Source organism: Simochromis diagramma, unplaced genomic scaffold (assembly GCF_900408965.1).
Source record: "Simochromis diagramma unplaced genomic scaffold, fSimDia1.1 OVJJ01000205.1, whole genome shotgun sequence".
In the NCBI taxonomy this organism is placed as follows: domain Eukaryota; kingdom Metazoa; phylum Chordata; class Actinopteri; order Cichliformes; family Cichlidae; genus Simochromis; species Simochromis diagramma.
Genome location: NW_024386782.1, coordinates 1873096 through 1897443, shown reverse-complemented (window position 1 = coordinate 1897443; position 24348 = coordinate 1873096). Strand labels below are relative to the sequence as shown.

Below are 24348 nucleotides of genomic sequence, written 5' to 3'. Positions count from 1 at the left end.
CGCCTGCCATCGGCCCGTACTTATTTCCTGTGCCTCTGTCCGATGGGCCATCCAGCGTTAGGCTGGCTGGAAAAAATATATCTGCCAGTGGTGCAAGGTCTGTGAAGGACAACACAAATGAAACAGAAGAGGTATATAATCCGCCCTTGTAAAATCTAAATATCACATCTAGCTAAATCTAACCAAAATGTGTTCTGGTGGCATTGTTGCAAAACCACAAATCGCAAAGAGTGAGCTACATATAGGTTATTTCCTTTTTGCTAAACCTGCATAGTGACTGATTAGCAAAACTAATTGCTATCAAGATCAAGGAGTCACCAGCACAGCCCCACTAATCAGCATGGTGTTTAAATATAAATAAAAAGAGAGTAAGATATGAAATAAAACTGAAATAAAAGTCATGACAATGCGGTTTTATACTATGTGAGTGTTACAAGCTTGTAATACAACTTGTGCTGACGTTTTCCAGGGAGAATCTTAGTATACTGCTAACATCAAAGGTAATAACCATGAGCAGAAAAACCTGCAAATAACCAAACAAGTTTAGATTCTCCCGCCATCTGTGGAACTGAAAACTCAAGTGAATTACTTTAGACGGCAATGTCCCCACAATCGTAGGACAACCCGCATGATCTGATATCCCTGTGGCGAAGTTGTTCCCACATCATCACAACAATGTTGGTCCAGGATCAACACTGCAACCAACCAATTACATTATCTCAGAATTCAGTTAGTGTTACCTGAGAAGTTAGCTAATACTGTTAAAAACAACAACATAAATAACCCAAATTTAACTAACAGCAAAGTTAACCTGAATATATACCTGTTATATTGAATTGATTAATAAAGTAAATACTTTAAATGGTTACCATCTGTTCCAGGAGAGAGCTTTTTTTCTTTTCCCAGCATATTCCAAACTTATGACATCACAACAACATGATGATGCAGGAACAACACCAGCACAGAGAAATCAGATACACCAGGACAACCCTGTTGTATTCGAGCAGAGCTAATGAAGCTAGCATGATTGTTAGCTTTGGTTGATACCATGTATGCCTCATGAACTGTGGAAACTTTGTGGTTTGATCAGGAAGGGCGTCCAGCATATAACTCTCATATCTATCAACCACTTGTTACAAGGGCGCAAGAGAAAATAGCTTTCTTTATATACTGAGTGCATGTGTGTCACTCTGTGTTCATACCAGTGTATGTGCTTCAGTGCAGCTAAATTCGCTCCGTTTCTGTTAATCCATTACATCTGTTTGTGTCACTTCTTCTCTACACTGCATTTTAACACAGCCAAAAATCACATTAAATCTCTTCTCACATAGTTTTCTTTTCATAGTGTCAGTCAACAAAACAAGGTGAAATATTGACTTTAATGCAGCCATCAGAGTCAATATTTCCACCAATATTTTGACCACAGAGCGAACAGAGGCAAGCCATTTACCAGGCCGCTGCTCTACACCGCTGAAATCCGGATTTCGTGATCTCGATGCAGTCTGGCAAAAATCTAACCCTGTTCTGAGAATGAAACTGTATTTACACATAAAGCAAAGTGTCTCAGCTCTTTATAATGCGCTGCACTAATTAAATTGGCTGTTTCTTTGTCACTTATTCCTCTTCCTAGGGGCGGGGCCAGCAGCCATTCCAGTTCAATTCAAAGCTACCCTCAAAGTTCAGATATCTATAGTGGGAAAATATGAGGCTAACAATAATGTCCCATAATCTACCACTTTATTGTGGTAGATTATGGGACCTTTAAAAAGCAAAGCCTAAACAACAAGAGACATTCACAAAAAAAAAAAAAAAAAAAAAAAAAAAAATACTGATATCAAAACACAAACATTTGATTTAATACACCCAGTCTCCAACAGAAGGACCTATGCTCCCTTTCTTTTAACCCAGTTGGCAGCTGAAGCAGTCTGCCACAACTTCCAGGATGGTTACTCAGAACAGTTCGTGGTCATAACAACAATAGGTGTGCATGTGTATATGTGTGGACCTTTACACAGACATGTCTGTTGCCATGTAGGACAGAGTATCTATGAGAGTTCATGCAGAGGTTAGAACCGAGAGGAAGTAAGCGAGAGGCTGTGGAGTCTGACAATTTCCAGCCTTCAATCAAAACACACGGCTCAGGCAACACAGGGATACTGTGAGGTTTCTGCTGAAAAGCAAGATTTAGGAACATGGTGCAAAAAGCCTAGCAGTTATCAAAATTGTTAGACCATTCATTTTATTTTCAAGATTTAATATTTCTGTTTATGTCAAATAAATTTACAGCACCACAGTTAGATTATTACACAACTCTATCTTTCAAAGAAAAAACATTCTGAGATGAAAAGTCACAAAGCTTTAAGTTTAACAAATAAGGTAATGTTTATTCTAAAGATTTTATTTTGTGATAGACAAAACAAACAGTAAGCGGGGGCGAGAGATGGGGAATATAACGCAGCAAATTGGCCTGGGGCGTACTCAAACCCATGCCGCTGCAGCCTTCGGTACATGGGGCACGTGCTAGAGGGGCGCCCCGATGATGATTCCTTGACCAAACATTATTGTATAACTGCCCAAACAGGAGCAGAGAGGCAGAGATAGGAGGATAAAATGACAGGCAGAGGAGAGCAGAAAGAATGAATGATATTTTTGTGGAGGAGGAGGATGAAAATAGAGAGGAAAAAAAATCTGACTTCAATCACTTGGCAGTGTTCCCCCCCTCATTCAAAACAGTAGATGTAGGACAGAAAAAGGCATAGCAACCAAGTTCAAAATCAATACACACAACAGAGAAGTCACACATGAAGCACTGAAACACTGTATGCTTTTCATTGTCTTCATTTTACTGTGTTAATGTTTGCTCATGTCACAGGACAGCTGTATTATCAGCACTCGGGCTAGCTGCAAGCCTCAGTGGTTTCAGCTATGACAATATTCCTGGAGATTTCAACATTCAGAAGCATTTGCAGCATTTGTGACGAGGAAGTAACAAAGATCTGAAATGTTTATGGTACCACGATATTAAATGATGTCACCATGACACTGGGATATGGACTAAAATAAACACAACATGCTCTTTTCTTTCTTTCTTTTTTGCGCTGCCCTACAACACGCAGACTGACTCAGAGCAGCAAAGACAAACACAGGCCGTGTGGACTGTAACAGCTCCACCTTACAGATTCATGTGACTCTCTAACCATCACCTGACTTTTTCTCTTCTTTCTATGGACGCTCCTCACAGGCAGGGGAACAACAACAAAAGTTACATTAATGTTCGAGGAACAGAAGATATTTAGGGGAAAATTAAAAACTCTCTCCTCTCTACACTCCAAACATATGAACACACCAGTCACTGATGTAGCCTGCTTGTGACCTAGAGTTATTAGTTTTGTATCTTCTAATGCGTTTTAGCTTTGAATTCAGTTTGGCTTCAGTTAGTTTCCAGAGTGGGCTTGCTTCTTCCAGTTTTTGTTAGTTTTAGTCTTTTCAATTATAAATATATATTTTAAGGGACAGGTATTTAAGAAAATTGTAATAGATGTGACATTACCACACCACTGTAAAGACATCCTAAGAACACTTCCTCTACATTTTATATTAATTCACTTTGTAAGTTCATTTATCTATTTATTTATTTTTTTCCCCCAAGTCTAGGTTTTTTTTGTTTGTTTGTTTGTTTGTTTTTTGGGGGGGGGGGGGGGGGGGGTGTCAGTTAACTGCCAATGTTTTACCACACCTAGATTTAGTTTGCAGTTTTACTTTAGTTTACTATAATGACCTCGCTTTGATCGAACCCTCAGAGATAAAGGGAGCCAACCTTTGGGATGGGAGGGGACTCCTGAGCCCACAGCATGTACATATCCTCATATTTACATGTGACTTCAGAGGTGAGTCAGAGGGGAAGTAGAAAGAGAGCACTGTAATCAGTGAATCCTTTTGCATATCCAAACTTCCTTTTACAGGGAACAGAGGGGCCCTTCCTAGTGTACAACCAGCTCCCTGTGGTGGCCCAAAGTGCTTTAGGAGCCGTAAAAACAATCCGGGACTCTCCTCAAAGTGACATCAGTTTCAGCACCCTGCACACTGCAGTATCAGTACTTACTACATCTACAGTTCAGCTGGACTAAGATCGTAGCTGCTACACTTTACACTGTTATTTAGTGAACCAATCCGAAGGTAGATGTTTGTCTTACTTAAACAGTTGAAAAATACTAGCTTTAACTAGAGCAGGGATAGTGGCCTAACAAAGGGACTAATCTGGCCCATCTAATGGATTGGCAAATTGTAAAAGTTGCTATTAAACAAGACCTATATGCTGGACAGTATTTGGAGGATCACTTCATGAGAGCCCAAACTGTTCCTTTCATGTCCACATCATTGACATTATAGATAGCCAGCCATACAAAACCAAGGAATGAAAAAAAAATTAGGCATGTTTTTACTGTTATTATTCCATTCAATAACAAAATTCCTGTTTGTTTTTTTTACTTTGTTTTTTCCCCAAGTTAAGAGAAATTCTCACCTTTTTTTAATTATGTGAAAGAGCTGCCAACTAATACGTTTCTTAGAGCACAGTTAAGCCAAAGCCCACCGACAGGTTTCTTTGATTTTCTACATAAGTATTTCTTTACGATTATGTTTCTCAAAACTGCACATCTCAGGCTGTACATCAGTTTTGCAACAATAACAACAACAACCACCACCACAATAACAACAACGATAGCAATGAAAACAGAAGACTCTCAGAAAGTTTCAGCTACGCTACTTAATACCAAAAAGAAAGAACTGATTTAGAGGCATTTAATCAGTTATAGATTGCAGGAAACAGCCGTCTAGCCAAGACCAAATTTAACTTTATGTGGTTTATGAGCTAAACTGAGTTTGACACCCCCGAACTGCAAGATTACACCATCATTACCTAATTACAGTTTTCAATAGAACAGCTTCAATAAATTTAACACTGGGGCATTTTAATACAGGTCAGACCAGGCTTTGCATATTGCCATGGAGAAAAGCCAAACACTGATATGAGGAGAGATATGCTAAATTTTCCAATGGACAGCTACAGCTCTTGCTCAATTTGCCACACCCAGAGTAAACATATCTTAGCCACATTCATATACGACATGACACCAACAGACACTGCAGAGCTTTCACCTCAAAGGCGACAGGGGGGGGAAAAAAAAAAAAAAAAAAAAAAAAACAGCCCAAAAAACCAAGGGGGTAGATGAAGCAGAGATTATAATTTGCAGGATGAAAAACAAACCAGGTCCTTTATCCTTCCCATTTATAGCAGCACAAACCACCAAGTACATAAAAGCATGTGTTCATGAAGTGAACTCCGTAAAATGTATTATGAAGGTTTGAACTCACTATTGTGCACAGTCGATGAGCTGGTATTCATTGGACCTCTCAAAGCACGCTTTCACTCCTTCGTCGTCCCACAGCTTCTTTGCGTGATCAAAGAACTCCTGAGAGGGATTAAAAAAAAAAAAAGTTTTAAAAGCAACAAAAACACATCAAGAAAAACATTTATATACACAAGTACATGTACAGTCATATGAAAAAGAAAGTACAATCTCTTTTAGTTCATCTGGTCTTCAACAAGTCTTATAAATAGGTACAAAACATGACATATTAAATATTATTCATTTAATAAAAACCAAGACATAAATGAAAGAGCAGTGTTGGAAAAACTACGTGCACCCTCACTGTGTCTATAGGAATTAAGAGAGTGAGTAGCAGCCAGGTGCTGCTAATCAAATGCACTTGATTAACTTATGACTATTAATTGTGAGCAACAAACAAACACAAGCAAACGTTTTGGCTTTTTCGTGGTCTCAAGCATTTAAGGATGCTGCCCAGCAACCCAGGAAGGGTTACAAGTCCATTTTCAAAAATATAATCCTTCCCAGGGAGAAAGATTATGCACAAGTTGCCAATCTCCCCAGGAGTGGACGTCCCAGAAAGCAGCATGTTAAATGTTAAAGTTCATGACAGTAGAATTAGAAAAAGACTGAACAAGTATAGCTTGTTTGGAAGGGATACCTGGTGAAAGCCTCTTCTCTCTAAAAAGAACATGGCACCGTGGCCTAGGTTTGTAAATTTGCATCTGAACAAACCAAAGAACCGATGAGACCGAAGTGGAGAGCCTTGGCCGTAGTGCACAGCGAAAACCAAACAGAATATCAACACTAACACCTCATACCAGTTGTCAACCACAGTGGCGGGGGAGTGATGATTTGAGGCTGTTTTTTTTCAGCTGCAGGACCTGGTCACCTTATAGTGATTGAGTGAAACAGTGACGATCCATCTGACAGCTGGAGCTAAAGCTGGGCTAAAACTGCACCATGCAACAGGATAATGATCCAAATTGCCCACAAAACAAGAACCAAAGCGTCGCAATGGCCTGAAGTCTAAAACTTAACCTGACTCAAATCCAAAAGTAGCATCTAGTAGTAGCATCACGTGGAAAATTATGAAAAAAGTTCATTGCTAATAAAGGTGGTTCAACGAGTAATTGAATCATGGGGCGGACTTAGTTTTTTCACTCATGGTTTCTGCATTTTTGCTCAGTTAAATAAATAATAGGACAGTTTAATATATCACGTGTCATTGTTTACCTGAGGTTTTGTTTAAACAATTTTAGAACTTGTAAAGGACCAAATAAGTTTTTTATTTGTATATCATGTCCTGACACATACATTTTTCTCTTTCTTTATATAAAAAAAATAGAAAGAGGTTGCAATTCTATCCTGTGTATTATGACATTTTCCAAACGTTCTCATGTTATTTCTGAAAATACAACTTTTTCTAGTCATGCTACAACCCAAGCATGTTATTTCCTGACTTGAAACGTATTTAGCCTAGCTTTGGGATACCTGTTGGGATACCTTTGCGTAACCTCCAGTTTGCAAGAACAACATTCTCTCAGCAAACATGAAAGCACATAAGAACAACAACAACAACACGTTGCGGGTGTCCACAGCTCTCCGTGTCCACTAACAACAAATACATTCACGACCTTTAGCTTTGCGCCAAAAACAGATTTCTTAGAATCAGTTTCTACTGCTACACGTAGCAAAAGCCCAACCCTATCTTTAACCCTTTTCACTTTGGTGCTGTAAGGTAATGTAAGGTAAGTAGGTCATCTAAATACCTTCTGATATGTTTTAGTTCTCCCCTAATGGACAAGACCTGAGAGAACAATTTAATAAAAAGAAAAAAAAAGAAAAGAAATGATGATTCAGATATTGGAAGTCCAAGCTAGTCCGAACACTGCTGTGTCACTGTAGGGGCATGAAGTGACAATTTATGACATTGGAGGGTAGAATTAAAATTGAAATAATATTGGATTGATGCAATCATTTACTGTAAATCACTTCATTACCATTTCATTGGTATTAATTAACTGTTAAAAACCCACACCATCTGACTCCAGCTGCATATTTGAGGTGTGAGAGTTCATTTCATTCCACTTGGCACCACCAACAAAACAATATGACTTCCTGGAGAAGCTTTCACGTAGCCATCAAGCTAATTCTGCGCAATGAGAGCGGGGATGCTGCTGGCTAAGTGTATTCACTGATCATCGTGTCTTCCAATGTTATTGCACTTTGCATTCAAAGTCAGGGCTTCAATGACATGACGCATGACATTACACCTGGAAATTTAAAGCAGGACACTGCAGACACTTTTTGGCATGAAAACAAAAAACAAAAAGCTTTTTTTTCCCTTTAAAATAACCACTTTGTATAAACATCTATCAAGAAAAACATACTAAATCACACAAATCACTAAACTGAAAGTTACATATACACAGTACACACACTTCACCCAGACCAAATACTTTTCTTCCATAGCTGGAGACAGTTACCTCAAAATGCAGGAGCAGAAAAGAATTTCTCACTCAACAACATTTCCTACATAACTACTGGACATGATGAAAACAGCAGGTCTCCTAGTTTGTTAGATCTGAATCACACCTATACAAAGATATGCACCATATATTCATATCCATGCTTCCAGGTTTGGTTTTCTCTTTTCCACCCAGTGTATGTATGTGTATATATATATGTATGTGTATATATATATATATATATATATATATATATATATATATATATATATATAAAAATATAAAAGAAAAAATGGTTGGGTTTAACATACTCAAGCTAAATGATTTAGTTTGAAAAATGGCTATAAAAATGAAAAGTAAGGTAAGAGTCTTTGAGCACATGCACCCCCCCGAAAGTCTGTTGTAAGCCAAGAAAATCCCTAGCTTTATGTTCCATTTTACAACCTGTTGCAACAGAAAGGACAAAGTTGTAAACTAAAATGCTAACAAACACCATCTGTATTAGTCAATTAAGAGATTAGATGTTATATTGGGAGGGGGGGTTACACTCACTGTCACAATAGAGACTACACAGTTCAGCCCCTACTGTCACTCTGTAAGGACTGCTGTGGTATCTTAAGTTTTCATGTTTAAATTACAAAACTACAAGATGACGTTTAAAGAGAAGAGAGGGTCAGAGTGAACTTAACTGTTATGTCTCTCTCCATTTCATTAAGTCTGTCTGACGTTATCTATGTCCTCCCGCCAATCTAAATCTAAAAGCAACATGAGAACATACGTCTTGCATGTACGCAATTTTGCTCTCCCATTCAATTCCTTGATCCATGTTTATCCAGGAATTTCTAAAAACTTAGTGTAGATCCTCTAAAGTACATAAATATAACCTGCACTTCTGGTGAATGAAATCCATCCATCTATGATGTAAATGCGTAGTTTCAGTACTTCAGCTAATGAGAGAAACTCATCAATGACTTTAAGACACTTTCCAGGAGTCTCTGTTCAATCTAGACAGAGGTGATTGGGCTAATATTCCTATTCGCTGCTTGTCCACATGTCTTTGAAATGGGCTCCTACTCTAGCATGGAGGCACCACATGACTCTCTGCGCTCAGCACTGGCTCTTCGCTGTGACTGGAGAGAGGGTTAAAGTAGCCCCGAACCAGAGAGAGAGGGGGAGAGAGAAAGGGAGGCTGATAAATGATCACATGCTCCGGGAGATCTCCTCTCGGCAGATCCGGTGATTCAGTTAAACATGGAGTGGGGGAGTAAAAAAAAAAAAAAAAAAAAAAAAGACTGATCCAGTCCTTTTGTTATATATGGCCTTACACTTAAGGTTTTTCCTCACTTGTGCCTTTGATAGACTTTTGATGCCAAGCTGTTAGCTGTTCTATCAAAATATGCAACATAACACATTGCACAACTGTGGATCTGCTTCCTGCAGCACACAGTTTACCTCTTGAACCAAAAAAAAAAAAAGCAGCCATATTTGCTTTCTGGTCTGTGTTTGCGTTCACCTCTGTTTCAGTCGAAATTCAACCCCCAACTGAACCAGTATCAGTAAGATTACCAACACTAGTGCTGGTAAAGGTCTCATAGAAGAAACATTAAGGGGTCTGAGACCCTAAAGAAAGGCTCAAAAAGGCTGGTGAGTGCTGAAGCTTGATGGAGGGAGGATGAGGGGTGGAAGGGGCAATAAGAAGGAAAGGAGAAAATAAAATAAAATATGGTCCTTAGGGCTCTTTTCCACAGAGGCGTGTGACACTGGGTCTTTGAATAAATGCAGTGTGTGCTACAGTGCCCTACAGAGGAACTGATAACACAGAAAGAGACCAGGAGGGAATCTGCTAAAACAAGTTTTTTAACCCTTTCCTATGCTCTTCCTCCCACGCCATTTCCACCCCCCCACTCTATCGCCAGCCTCAAGATACTGATCATTTCTCAGCCTCTCAATGTTAATAAAGTTTTTGTGATGTAATCTGTCATACAGGTCAGGAAGACCAAGAACAAAATGGCCTACATTTCACTTAACTCATCAAAATAAAGTTGTAAAGCAAATGGCTTGCATCTTCCGTCGAACACTTAAATTCATTTGGGTTACTTTATAGATAGCCATTACAGGTCAAAAGCCTAATAACCTCAAATCCTTCCATACATAGCCAGCCAGACAACCAGTTGGCTCCTCAGTCAGCCATTGTCACCACATTTATTGAATCTTGGTATATCAGTGTTAGATAACTGTGCTCAGAGAGGCCTGACTTTGATGGGTTATCTCAGTAAAAGAGTGCAGACAAATTTAGCCAAAAAAAAAAAAAAAAAAAAAAAAAAAAAGAGTGAACAACTGTTCAAGACTGTTCTTCATTTTCCAGGGCCCGGCTCTAAACTAAATGATATATAGAGCGTTTGCAGTCCCGGCCCAAAGGTTCTGTAACAACCTACCCGAGGAAATCAGGTTGTTGGAGTCAGTCACCTCCTTTAAGTCATATCTTAACCCATGCTTTTATCTGATACCTCTTCTCAACTTGACTTTTAATTTCCCCTTTGCACTTTGTTTTATTCCCTAAATTTTGCAAATTCTGTTATTATAGGTTTCCAATTAGTAACTATTACAACTGAGCAGAGTTTGCTTTGTTTTGCTGGTCCTGTGAGGAACTTAATAACACGACGTCCTAAAACAGTAGCTATATAAATAAAGTTTTTTATTGTTATTTATATAAGATGAAAAAAAAACATGAGAGAAGGCTTCCAGGCCACCTTTTGCCTCTCTGTAAGGATCCTCAAGTGATGAACTGGAAAAACTTCAAGGACTTCCCATGTTCCACTATAAAGATAACTACAACGGAAACTGCCCTTGATGTCTGTAATGGGGAAAAAGTTAAGCACAAAGCAGTTCCAATTACTTACAGGAGGAATAATCACAGGTTTGGCCTGTAAACCGATATAAGATGATATTAAATCATGTTACACACTCACTGACAGTGTTCCACAAGTTGAACCGAGGCAAAAGATATGAACAGTGCATCCGTACAGTAACTCTGCTCCAGCTTAAAGAACAATAAGGTTCGCCTTTAAGAACAGACTGCAAGATATAAAGTAGCATTTTGGAGGCTTGATCCATCAGGGTGTAAATAAGTAACATTAATATATTTCAAATATGTCTAACAGAAATAAAACTACACAGTGCTAAATAGAGACCGGGGCTCATTTGAATTTGCTTCACTTCAGCTGACAGACACTGTCAAATGGCTAACGTTGCCACCGCAGTGACATTTGTTTCCATTTGCATAGATGACCGTTTGTATCCGTGCTTTCCTTTCCATGGGTCTACTGTTATCCAGGGCTACAGTGGGAAAAAGTTTTCCCTCCTGCTTTGATTATTAAGAGTAAAGGGCACGAGAGCTGAGCATGTCCACTGAAATATGGCATAAATAAAAAGGTCTCTCAGTTTTACATCAACATGCAAAAACCATACAGGATGATATCCATTGGTTAACAGAAGCAACGTCAAAATTTCCACCAGCAATACGTTCAACAGATCGTGACACAATGCGACCACAGCTCTGAGGCTTGTCGCCTAATACAGTCGCAACTGCGAAAATCTTCCGTCTACGCCCTGACAATGATATCAATATATAAAACCCAGTTAATTTAACTGTATTACTTGATAAACATAAACCAAAACAACAACAAAAAAGTCATATGGACCCAGCCCATGGTGTCAAGTGTCAATGATTAAAAGACAAATGGAATTTTGGTGGCATTTTGGTTTACAGTGCACACACAAATTGGAAACGGGTCGCTTTTTACCAGCATGTCAGCAGGTCTGAGATTCCCAAATAACAGAGAGGAAGTTGGAAAAGATTAAACGATCTGGAGAAAACTAAGTTTGAAATAAGCACATTTTCAGGTTAATGGGAATTAAAGTAGTTTACAGGGAAGGGGACATCATTTGGTGCATGTTATTTTTTTTAGCCATCACAGCTTTACTTATTAATTAAGAGAAATGTAAGAAGTCAAAGGTTATTGTGTACCACTTCTCCACAACACAAAACATGACATCATCTGTCCAAAAATATGCTTCCACGTTTCAAACCGGCGCCAACAGATGAAAGCCACAGGTTGCCGATTGGCCGTGTTCCTGCACTGCTGTATTAGATATCACGCCTAGTGGCACTAAGTGACAATGTAGTGGTGACACTGACGGCACAAGTGAAGCCTGAGACCGATGACAAGCACAGACGCTCCAAACAGAGCCATGTTGTTCCCTTTGGCCTGGCCGGGCCTGGGAACTCAACGCCGACTCTCCCCACGGCCCCGGCCCTCACACAACACAACACCAAGACTACTGCAGGCACTCTCACTGTGGGCCCCAAATGCCTTTAATGGTTATTCTTGTAATGTCTGAGCTTAGCATAGTTGCAAGATCCAAAAAAAGAGCATCTTATTCCAGATAGCTTCAACATCAGCAATGAAACCTTATCAGAAATTCATTGTAAAAACACACAGCCAAGAGAGATCAAACCCACAAATAAACTTATGTCCATCTTGTCTTATTTCTCCATATAACTGGCAACATTTTTAGAAGCTGAAATTGTACGAGGATCGAGAACAGCAGTAAAAGTTTACAGGGGAGAAGCTCGAAGTGAGCAATTTGTTTTCTCCTAAAATTAACAGCGCCACTTGGGTCTAAAGATACAGGAATGCATACAGAAATAGGAATCAATTTTAAGACTTCTTAATAAGGACAAATGGATACCAGTTCCACAGGAGAACAATACCAACTCTAGCAGTGTGATGTAGTTTTATCTCTTTGTATAACAACTGACCGTCTATCGCGTGAAGAGTTGCCTTAACTTATTCTTAACAATAACACTGTGGGTGGTTCATCATGCCCAGTGTCACTAGTCTTTGGACCAGAAGGAACTGCAAAGATAAAAGACTCTACTGGCAACAAAGTTTTCCAAATATCAGCAGAGGGTTGATACTCTTCTAGTCATTATCTGGAACTTGATTGTCTTAAATCCCGTCGTCTAAAGTTAACGTTTCTGAGCACATCTTGAAACCATTTCAAAACTCAAAAATTGGAGCCATATTCTTTTACTATTTCTACATTCCCTCGTCTGTCTAGCTTCTTCTTCTCCTCCTCTCATTGTTTGTCAATGCAAGATAATTAAAAAAAAAAAAAAAAGAAAGAAAAAGAAAAAAAAAAAAAAAAAGAAAAGAAAAGAAAAAAAATTCTGATTAGAGAAATGTGAATCAGGTGACACGCCGTGCCATCGTTTCAGTTCCAAGGACTGGTGTAGTTCAAAACCTTTTGGGAAGCTTTTGACAGAGCTTAAAGTCAACTTTGCTCAATTTGAATAGCATTATTTCACTTAAGCAGTTTCCTATAAGCTCCCCAAATACACAGGAAAGGGAGAAACTAGCATGATTTTGCTCAAATCTAACTTTGAGCTGAAATCAGGATATAGCAAAGGACGGCTAACAGCTACACATTTATTAATGTTTCACCGTGTTTATCTCAATCCTGTTATTTATTATTTCACTAATACATACCAATGCAGTATATTTCAATTCCTGAATGCATCTGCAGCTCCTCTACATCCCTCCACCCCAGAGTATCCAGGGTTTTTTTCAGAATTTGGAAGAGCAGCACACAGAGTAAGTAAACTTTTAGAGTTTAAACCTCTAATAAAGGTTCCCTAACTAAGCTTTCTATTATGTAATTCGTTTCCAATTTGCTTTAAAATTTTCCCACGTCTGTTCTACTTTATTTTAGAAACATTAGAAACCTTGTAATGGTGTGCGTTCTCGGTCAGGCCTCCATGGAAAAATAGATTTTAATCTTTAAGGGACTTCCTGTTTAAATAAAGGTTAAATTAGAAAATGTTGTGTAGCCTGATTTTGCCTTACGATTCCCAAATTCTTCCTTAAAGTGAGGATCACAGCTTATATCAGACTTATATCGGCAGATACTCAGAGCCAAGGTATCAAATCGGAAGTGGAAGTATAGAAAGTTGGATCAGAGCATCCACAGTTAGGACATATGTAAACTGAAAACCTCTGACAAGTAAATATAAAACTTTAAGACATTTCATGACCTTACTTTTCTTTTTAAAAATCTTTAAAAATTCCTAAAGACCCTCAGGAACTGTGGTTCCTGAAATTTCACACCACTGGTTAAAACACAAAGCTGAGCAGCTGAAAGATAAACTGCACTCGATTCCCCTGAAATAGCATGTCAGTGCTTTCTCGCTCCTGTTAACCTGAATTAACAATACTAAAATTCAAAACGTCCCTCTGTGTATCTGTAGCTCTGTATCAGTTTGTTATTCCTGTTCTGTGGCACTGCACACCCAGTGTCAAACAAGGAACACTTTGAGAATTATGTAAAACATTATCTACATTTCCAACACATGACCTCGTGTTATCGAATGGCTGATCGCACACTGAAAAGATGTGCTCCGACTAGTTATCATTTCCATACTTAAGTTCATATCCTGCATAGTAAACACTATGCCCTTACCCATAGGGTAGTTATGAAGGTGTGTGTGTGTGTGGGGGGGGGGGGGGGGTCATATTGTCATAAGGAACAAGAAATCACAGAAGAAATACATGATTAGGTGTGACAACTTTGATATGCACAGTTGGAGAGACAGCAAATGTATACCTTCACATGCCATCAACCACACAAGACAAAAGCAGCACCTGCTCTCACACATACTCACACACGTCCAAAGGTCTTACCTGTGAATAGTCAAAGTCAGAGAGGGGTGCTATGCTTTTGATGTAGTCAATTCTGAATTGGTCCTCTGGGTTGGCTAGCGGGACTGGGGGTATTAAAGTGCTCATTGCAGACACTATAGTCTAAGGAAAAAGGAAAAAAAAAAACAAGCATTAAGCAGGATGAACACAAGGGGGTGGGGGGAATCTGATTGTAAGCCTGTATAATAATCAGTAAAATGGGATTGCAGAGGGATTCTGTGTATCAACAGAGACATTGAGCACATTTGGGAGGTGATGCAGATGAAACTCACCACTATGGCATCCTTCACGTTTTTCCGAATATCTTGGATTTTCTGTTTCTTTTCCCTGTGTGGGGAAGACAGAACAGAGACATCCCACCACATTAGACGAGTAACACAGAGTAACAAATTAAACATACAGGCCATGTGCTGTGTCTCAGTATACGTCCCAGCACTGGCAAATACATATGCATGATTTCTTCCTACATATAGCATATTTTTCCTGCACAATTTACCACATTTTGTCAAACTTCAGAGCAGCAGGGCTGTACTTAGAGTTTCTAAAAAAAAATCCTTTATTAAGACGCAGGGTTCCTCCCAAGTTAAAATGTGCATGTAAGCAATGAGTGTGCCACCTTGCTAAACCACTATTATTTTCGGCCATTTGAGAAATAAAGATGTATTTAAAGCTCAAGTAAATTAAACCCCCCTGAAATCCTCTTCGGTGGGCACCAATTATTTGTACATGTAGGTGGTGGGGGACCCTGTATATGACAATCCCACCCTTCTCTTCCCCAGATCTTGAAACTGCAAGATCATGCCTCCCTCAGTCAGGGAAATAAACTAAAAGCACACAAAAACAGGGTTTTCATATAGTTACATGACTCTGACATAAAGTGGGCCTGTTTAAAATAGCCCACTGTTAAGATCAATGCCATGCAAGGCCTTGCAGCAAAACAAATCATCAATAATAGGCCTGTGTCGATCACAACCTTTCACCCTCTCACATAAAACAGGAAACGGCAAATTATTTGCCATCTGTGTAACACTGACATCCTCACATATGTATGATAACTGTGCACGAAAAGAAGAGGGTGTGTGTGTGTGTGTATAGAGAGAGAGAGAGGGAGAGAAGGAGGGGGGAGGACGATATTAGCTGGTTTGCATGGGAAACTGGGCCCAACAGGCGCTGCAGTGCCTGGGGAAAATCCATTCACAGGCTATCTTCTGGCCTCGACAATGTTATTCATTACGAGGGGAGCCATAAAAATAATCATTAATGCGATATTTTTTTTTTCATGTTGGCGTTTAACAGGCGTACTGAGCAGCACTCACTCTGCGTTGAAGCCGTTGACGTGTAGAATCCTCATCTGCTTCACAATGGTGCTTTTTCCGGACTCTCCCGCACCTTCGAAAATACACACAAACACATCACAAAATGACCACAAACACGGACATCCTGATTAGCGTGAACCCCTTCCACAGCACCGCAAAAGAAAGAAAGAAGAAAAAACCCAACAAAATCTGGAAAAGAAGCCAGTTAATTGTAGGCTCCGGAGCTTCGCTTCCATCAATATCCACCCCCATGACATATTATTGCAAGCGCTGTCAAATGGGGCTACGTGTTCGGTAAACGAAAGGGATTACGGTTAGCTCACATTTCAGACAGCCATCACCACAGAAAGCAGCCTTACCCAGTAATAGGAGCCTGTGTGTGGCTTTGTACGCTTGTCTTTCCTTTTGCAACTGTTTTTCTATCTTTTTATTAGCCTCTCGTTGTGCCTTTTCGTCGATGCGTTGATCTTCAGTCTTGCTGTTGCCCAAACAACCCATCTTCCGTCGCCCTAACCCTTCCTTGTGGAATCGTTAAAAAATATATATATATTCTTTTTAAAAATGAGACCTGGGATGATATTGCGGGTTGAAATGACACAAGAAGGAGTCTGGTGTGAAATAAAAAAGGTTAAAAAAAATCACAGCGAGGCTTCTCCGTCGGAGGGAGGAATATGTTCCCCGTTACAATTCCGCTTTAGCCGCAGCCAACCGTCATCCAAACCGTTTGCTAGTTTACAAACCAAACGAAGAATAACGACTCGCTTCAACGGAGAAATCTAAAAAAAATAGACATAAATAAGAAGAGAGAGGGGGGATTCAGTTTCTGGGAATCCAGTCAACTGTTCCTATCGCGTTTCCAACCCCTCTCTTCTCTCAGTATTTTTTTTTTCTATCTGAATTTCTATCAGTATTTCTGTCTCTTTAACTCAGCACTGCCTCTCTCTGTAGCACCAGGAAGTAGCCGTGCACCGTGGAGGTGGAAAACAAACCTGCGTTAAACTGTAACATTAACAACCCGCACTCATAGAGCATTTTAGAACGTGTGTGCCAAAATACGACGAGCCATTCCAGATTTAGTCCGTTTGCTGTCCCGCTATCAAAGTAATCGAAAGAAAGTGGAAACCCGGACGCGACTCTCTCTCTCGACTGCTTTTGCAGAGGGGCTGGGTCTCTTCTCGTTGGCTTTCAGTCAGTGAGACAGCCCTGACCCTAAACTGGCAACCCAGTTACAGCGACTGTCTGCGTGCGCAATGGGCTTTTACCTGGCTGAGGTTTTTACAATAGACTACAGGTCTGGCAACACATCACAGCGGTCGCGGGCAGGGGCGTTTCTACGATTTGTAGGGCCGATGTCACACGACAGGCCCCACCGGAAGTTAGACTGTTTGATAAAAGAAAATACATATGTAGAGAAATGGGGCACAAAGCACAGTGTTTACTAATATACTATTACTATAATCCCAATTCAGTATTTATAGAGAAGTTTTAGCATGCCAGTACACTAAAATTTTAGAAAGTAAAATGCTCATTAACCAGAATAGTTAATTATTGATTAATGGATCATCTTTAATTTTGTTTTTCATGTTTGTTTGTTTTTTTTAAACTAGAACAGAAGTCAATGATTGTGGGAAATAATAATAATAATAATAATAATAATAAATACTGAAAGATCTCTAGTTCAAATATAGAAATTTTCTGTGTTTTTTTTTGTTTGTTTGTTTGTTTTTTGTTTAAAAAAAAATGTAGTTTTCAGTTTTTAAATTTCCAACATAGCCGTTTCTCTGAATAGGTATGGGCCCCACTTTAATGCATAATTGTGCACATCACATTCATTTTGCAGCTACAGATGATTTTAACTATATAACTATTGCTGTATGTCGCTATCTATAATAATAATAACAATAATAAGTCATTTATAAGTAGATTTCTATTTTTAGGTTCTGCTAGTTAATTTACTTATTGAAGAAAAAAAAAAAATATATATATATATATATATATCTGAAGGAATATCATAGGAAGAGCCTCCCATATGTTTGACTCTCTCAGAAGCAAAACTCAAAGTACTTTTTAAAAAAATAATGTTTCACAGTATAAATATGTAGAAAGAAATACTGGGATTGCATGTTCTACAGTAAAATATACAAACCAACACTAATGACCTCTGCAGACCTTTAGGCATCAGTGCATAAAAAATCAAAATAATATTGTAGTTTATATCATTGCATTTGTTTAGCAACAACTCTGAAAACAACTGTCACTGAGCAGAGTTCAGTGCTACGAGATAAAAGCTTTACCACATAAAACTAAAGAAAAACTCAACATGAACGATGGAAAAATGAGTCAGAAATGCCACAGCCTTCTCTTGGCTCAAGATTCATTAAGACAGGCTGAGACGAGGTTGAAAACTGTTCTGTGATCTGACAAATGAAAATTTGAAATTACTTTCATGGATGCTGCATATTCTAGGCTAAAGAGAAGTGATGACGTTTTCAGGGAAGGCCTTTGCTTATTTCAGAAATACAATGCCAACATTTCCAGCACTGTAACAGTGAGAGAGTCCAGGTGCTAAACCGATGTGCCTCGAGTCCAGATCTGTCACCCACTGAAATCACTTCGCATATTATGAAGAGGAAAATGAGACAAATGAATCCCCATTGTTGAACAGTCACTTATCAAGCCTTGAAAACTTTCCTGGGAACTCCTTGGTTCCTAGGAAATGGTGATACCACGCGGAACTGTCTCAGTTTTTGACTGAGATGTAGTGCTGGCAGGAAATTGGACATAAACACATTATCTTTCTCATTTAAGAGAAACCTGACAGGGATTTTGGGATAAACATTGAGCATTTTTAGCTTTGATGTAATCATTTTGCTGGTGAAAAATAAAATGTTGCATGTTTAAGTAGTTTTAACTGTGGCATTGCAGCATTTACTTAAGTAAAGCATCCGAGAACCTCAAGAGATAAATTTGAGAAAACCTGATTTTTTCCAGAATTTTGTCTGATTCTTCCCATTTTAGTTTTGATTCCTGGACAACTTTAACTGTTGTTAGGTATGTCTTTTCAGTTGCTTATTAACACACAGATTTAAATCAGCCAATCACATGACAGCAAGCAAAGACACCATGTATGCATGTAGGTGAAGAAAGCTGTAGTTCAAGCTGAGATTAAAAATAGAGAGGAAAGGTGATTTAAGTTACTTTGAATGTGGTGTGGTTGTTGGTATCAGACATGCTGCTCTGAGTATTTTAGAAACTGCACAGATTCCCCAAACCATCATCTCTAGGGTTTAAAGAGAATGATAGTGGCCTAATGGTGTTTGGGATATTTTCTAGGCAAACTTTGGGCCTCTTCGTACCAGCTGAGCATCATTTAAAACACTACAGCCTACCTGAACATTGTTACAAAGCTCAAATCATCTGAAAATGGTTTCTGAAACATGAGTTCACTGCACTCAAATGGCCTCCACAGTCGCCAGATCTCAATCCAATACAGCATCTTTGGGATTTGGTGAAAGGGGAGATTCGTGTCATGCATGTGCAACTGATGAATCAGCAGTAACTGTGCGATGATGTCAATATGGACCAAAATCTGTGCCGAAAGCAGCTCTGAATGCAAAAGGGAGTCCAACACAACACTAGCAAGGTGTACCTAATAAAGTGGCCACAAGCATGTATATACTGAAATTTCTGAGCAATTTGAGACACTCCATAAAACAAGATCTAGCAACATGATAAGTTACATCTAGTCAATCGCTCTGCTGTAAAATTGCAGTGATACCAACAAGAGATAAAATGTTGTTTAGTTCTATTAAATCAGCACAATGTTATCCTCAACCTGATCTCGAACTGCAAAGTCCAAATGACGGAGCACAGGAGTATTTTAATTATACGTTAAGCAAAGATAAAAGAAATGCCTTTCTTCTGAGTTTCATCCTTTGTGAAACTCAATGCTCAGCACACATTAAAGCCATGTTTGCCACCGACACAGTTTACACGCCTGCCCGCCGTGCCGTGTGGCGGGCTCACTAAAGAGATGTTTAGGATGTTAAATAAGTGCTTAGTGCCACGTCTTCCTTACTCATAAATGTTTACCTGCCAGAGGCTAAACCAATAAACCAACCGTAAACCATGGACCACCACAGAATGAAGGATTTATCCCAGAGACCATCCATCTGACAGTTTTGCCAGAGCTTAGACCTGCAGTAGAGCTACAACCACATGAACGGCCCTCAATTAAGATCAATTAAAGGCATTTGATAAAGTTTGCTTGTGATGGCTTTTCTTTCTTTCTTTCTTTCTTTTTAAAGTTGGCATTTACGGTTACATTTAAATTTAGTTTTAAATTTAGAACAGCATTGCGTTATTTGTCAAAGCAGTATTTACGAAACAAACTCATTTTATTCACGTCATCACAACGTCTCATGGCTCTCGCTAGTCCCGCCTTCCTGTGTTAAAGCACACAAACTATCAGTACCAGTCTGCTGCATTCAGGTTTTAAAAACTAGCCGCAAAATGTACTGTACATATTAATACCATCACTAAACGCGTCACTGAACAACGAGGTTATTTTTGAAACATATACCAAGGAATCTGCGATTATTCTGTTCGAAATGCAAATACCAGTTTCCTGTAGTGAAATTAGTAGAACAAAGTTACCCAGCATGCAAAACCACTCTTGAACTCTCACTACCACCATAAATACTCCATCACCAAAAGAGGAAAAAATCCGGCTGCCGGCCTGAGAAAGCAAGGTCAAAACAAGTGGCTGGCCCACACCACCCTCTAGTGGCTACGCGCAGAATTGCACGCAGGCTGTCGAGCTCCCCATGAATGATGCAGAAGTAGGTTTTGCTGCATAAATTATTGTCCTTTTTAGGAAGTACCGTCTGATATTTATATTTAGCTTGCCGCTGCTTCCTCTTAACTAGACTAAAAGTGTGTGCCAATACTCATTTTTCTTTTAAGTCCCTCTCCAAACAAAGATTGCTCTCATTTATCTGTACTTCACTTGAAGTCCTTTTTTTCTGCCATCTTTGTCCAGGATTTGACACGAGTCACATTCATCTGGTGAAGGAGAAAGGTTTCTCAATGTTCCACCTAAATTCAATCTGTATCTGCATGAACAGCAGAACTAGCTTTTGATATCATGTGCAAAAACACGCAACTTTTAGCAGATGCATGATAAAGAGAGATGGGGCTTAAAGAATCCCGACTTGAAATCGCAGGGAAAACTCTACACAAACAGGGGTGATGGTAGAAGAATTACATCCGGGGGGTAAAAAACAAAAACAACAAACCGTCTTTATATCTTATTTTGGAGCAAAGAAAAAAAATCAGCAAACTTAAGCAATTTTTGTCAGATTTGACAGGCAAGTCTATACATATGATTTTTGGGTCCACTGAAGTTAAAGTTAATTTTCATAAAACTTCAGGATAACAATCAAAATAAGCGATCAGAAGGCTTTGAAGGTGGTACTGAGAACTGGCTTTTGAGTGAGGTACGAGGCCTTCTGTCTAGCAGTTAAACTTTTGAATGTGTGAAAGAGTTTTAATCTATCAGTGTGACATCTGTAAAGGTCACTATGAAAAATCAATCAGTGCCTCCCACCTGACTCTGAGCCCTAAAGTACAAAGGATGGGTTGAAATTCAGGACCTTTTTTTATATATATTATTTTTCCAGCAGTTCTGAGCCCTCATTACTTTAATGAGTAGTGAGTAATAAATGTTACCTGGATGTGCTATCTGTTTTCTGATCATTCCCACAATAAAACAATAAAAGGTTATATCATCATGGCTCTTTAAAACAAGTTAAAGAATATGAAAAGCCCCATTTTGATACCATCTTTTATACTGTGTCAAAAAGATTCTCTAACAGTCTTATTTTGAGTGTTTTAGGGCTTTTAAAATATAAAACGTGAGGACCAAAGTTTGCATGCTTTCATTAAATAGAGTAAGGTTATTAAATTAGCCAATTCTGACAGGGTGAGGTGGGAACTTTTTTCAGATTTGGCCTGTTGATTTTATGTAGTAGAAGACATACTTGCCAATTAAAGTCTGTGTCAGTGTATTCACATGTGCAGCCTTGGAAGCAGCTCTCAGATCAGTATTACAAGTAAATCTGTTTTTTGTCTGACATTAATAGTTCTTCCCTCCATTTTCACCCTTACATGTATCCACACCTCGAGTGACTCGGGTTTATTTCCCATACCCGCTTAAAGCCCCTTAAACACAGCTGCAAATGCTGCACAGTTGCACTGTGCAAGTAAAACACAGGCTTTACCAAAACTATTGCACTTTACATTTAATATAGTCAAATATAAGGCTTTCTGGCTGGGAAAAGATTATAACTGCCAGTGGGCTGTAACGGCAGACCTAATAATAACTGACACTTGAAAGAGTTCTTTTCTCCACATAAATCTTCTACACTTATTTACTGGCCCGGCTATAATTGAAGCATGTATTGTATAAACAAGGCACGCGTCCAAATGATATGCAGCTAAAATTAGCCTCCTTGAAATTTTTTCTGAGGCTGGAAAGAACTTTACAGCACTCTCTGTGGGGACAGAGGCTCTTGATAAAGCATAAATTATACTGTAAGCACAACGTGAAGAACAACCACGGTCCAATGTCCTTCGAATGTGGCGTGGTTCACTCTGATGAAGCAATCACAACTATCAAGACAACTCACACTGCGACCTTGCTATCAGTATCATAAACACGACTGTAATTCATACTCCAGTACCTGCTGTTGCTCATTACATTAACTGGGAACTCTAAGCAATGAGTAGCAAAGTTCAGGAGTGGTCAATGATAAAACCCATTTAGACAGAAGCAAAGTTCAGTTGCCTCTGCTTGTATTCGAAAGGGCTGGGGGTGGGGCCTGTGTGAATGAGTAAGATTTTCCAAAGTGTGCATGATTTCACATGGAGGATAGGGACTCAAAAGGCAAACAAAAACAAAACTAAAAAGCACATCTCGTAGGGACTTCCAACGAAATCCGCATTTAGCCAGCCTACCTCGTTTCAGTGATCGTTTCGGTCAGAAGTACCACATTGTTAGCAGCCTGTTGTTCAGGCTTATGAAGGCGATAAGGCTGAGATATGAAACAGCCAGTTAAGGACATCTAGGAAAGCTGTAACAGATATTATCAGAGGACTGTGGAGAATCTGAGCCAAGAGGCCAAACAATAAAGTAACTTCCTCTCCAAGAAATCATAGGAACTTTCCTTCCAGTTCCCATCCCTGTATTCCTGCACTGCAAGTAAAAAATGCACTACTTCACATTTTCTGAAGTGTCTTTTATTTGAACACGCCTAATAAAGAATGTTTTTACTGTAGGTTTGAAGAAAATATAACATTACTGTGCTGTGAGAAGTCCAGATAATAATAATTACACACAGATCCGTGACTTTCTGTGTCTAAACAGATAAATGAAAAGGCCTATTTTTGACTAAAATGAGCCATCTTGCTTTGCAATTCAAACACATCGGATATGTTAAAGTTGCAGAGCATGTGGCAATCTCAAAACCTTTAATAAAGGGCTGCATCTTCATTAGAGAAGCTATCATAAAATATTTCATTTATATTTCTGTGTAACGTCGTCAGTAAACTACACAAGCAAGCTTTAACCTCCTGAAAACCGGCAGTGCCTTAAACTTTGCTATGCTATTTAAAGAAAACTTCCCATATGAGGAAATACTTTTTTAGTATGTAACAGTTATGTAACAAAGTTACAACTTCCTGTTCAAGGATGAAAGCTTAGTTTTTATTCTTATCAGGTATCCAACTAATCCCAAATAGATCCCAAACAGGAACTCGGGTCTCAGGAGGTCAAAAATATTGGATCAGAAGTGATTTACCTTCACAGGCTGACTTATTTTGTCAAATTGCAATTTTTAAATGTCTGAACAAACTCGTCACAAATCTGCTCCATAAAATTGATTTTAAAATTCCACTATTGATGCTTTGCAGAAAGATCTACACTTAAACACTCATATATACTTTTTGTTGCATTCAAAGGCACTATAAAGAAAGTGGTTGTTTTGTCTTTTATGTTGAGGGTATTTGTACATTTTGCACTATTACGCAGTTTTTAATGATCTGACTTTGTATGCTTCCTTCATGGTGGCCTTTCCTGTAAAAGGTTTGCTCTCGATGGGACTTCCTGGTTAAATAAAAGAAAATTTGATCAGTCCCCTTTCGAGGTTAAAGGTCCAGAGAGCTGGAAAACCCTGCCATAAGAAATAAAGACATGACTGATTTTACAACTTTTAACACTGAGGAAAAACTAAGGCAAATCTGTGATCACTCTTCTCAGGGACTGTTTTTTAAAAAAAAAATCTGTTCCATTTTATTATTTCTTTATGTTTATTTTACACCTAATTTGCAAATTATTTGTGGCTAGAAGTCCTAC

At 38.9% G+C, this 24348-nt stretch overlaps 1 protein-coding gene across 2 annotated transcripts in view; it reads right to left on the bottom strand.

The window, feature by feature from the left end:
- Nucleotides 1–24348, bottom strand: part of LOC120723973 (guanine nucleotide-binding protein G(olf) subunit alpha) — a 53692-nt gene that overhangs the window by 24778 nt on the left and 4566 nt on the right. Inside the window, exons 1-5 of one of the 2 annotated variants that reach the window (XM_040015862.1) lie at nt 16295–17309; nt 15936–16008; nt 14892–14946; nt 14602–14721; nt 5374–5471 (exon numbers count right to left, since the gene is read on the bottom strand). In XM_040015862.1, the coding sequence (XP_039871796.1) occupies nt 5374–5471; nt 14602–14721; nt 14892–14946; nt 15936–16008; nt 16295–16433 (485 nt within the window). In that variant the 5' untranslated portion in view covers nt 16434–17309. Of the gene's footprint in view, nt 1–5373; nt 5472–14601; nt 14722–14891; nt 14947–15935; nt 16009–16294; nt 17310–24348 lie in introns of those variants that run through there. The other variant, XM_040015855.1, reaches the window with a different exon arrangement.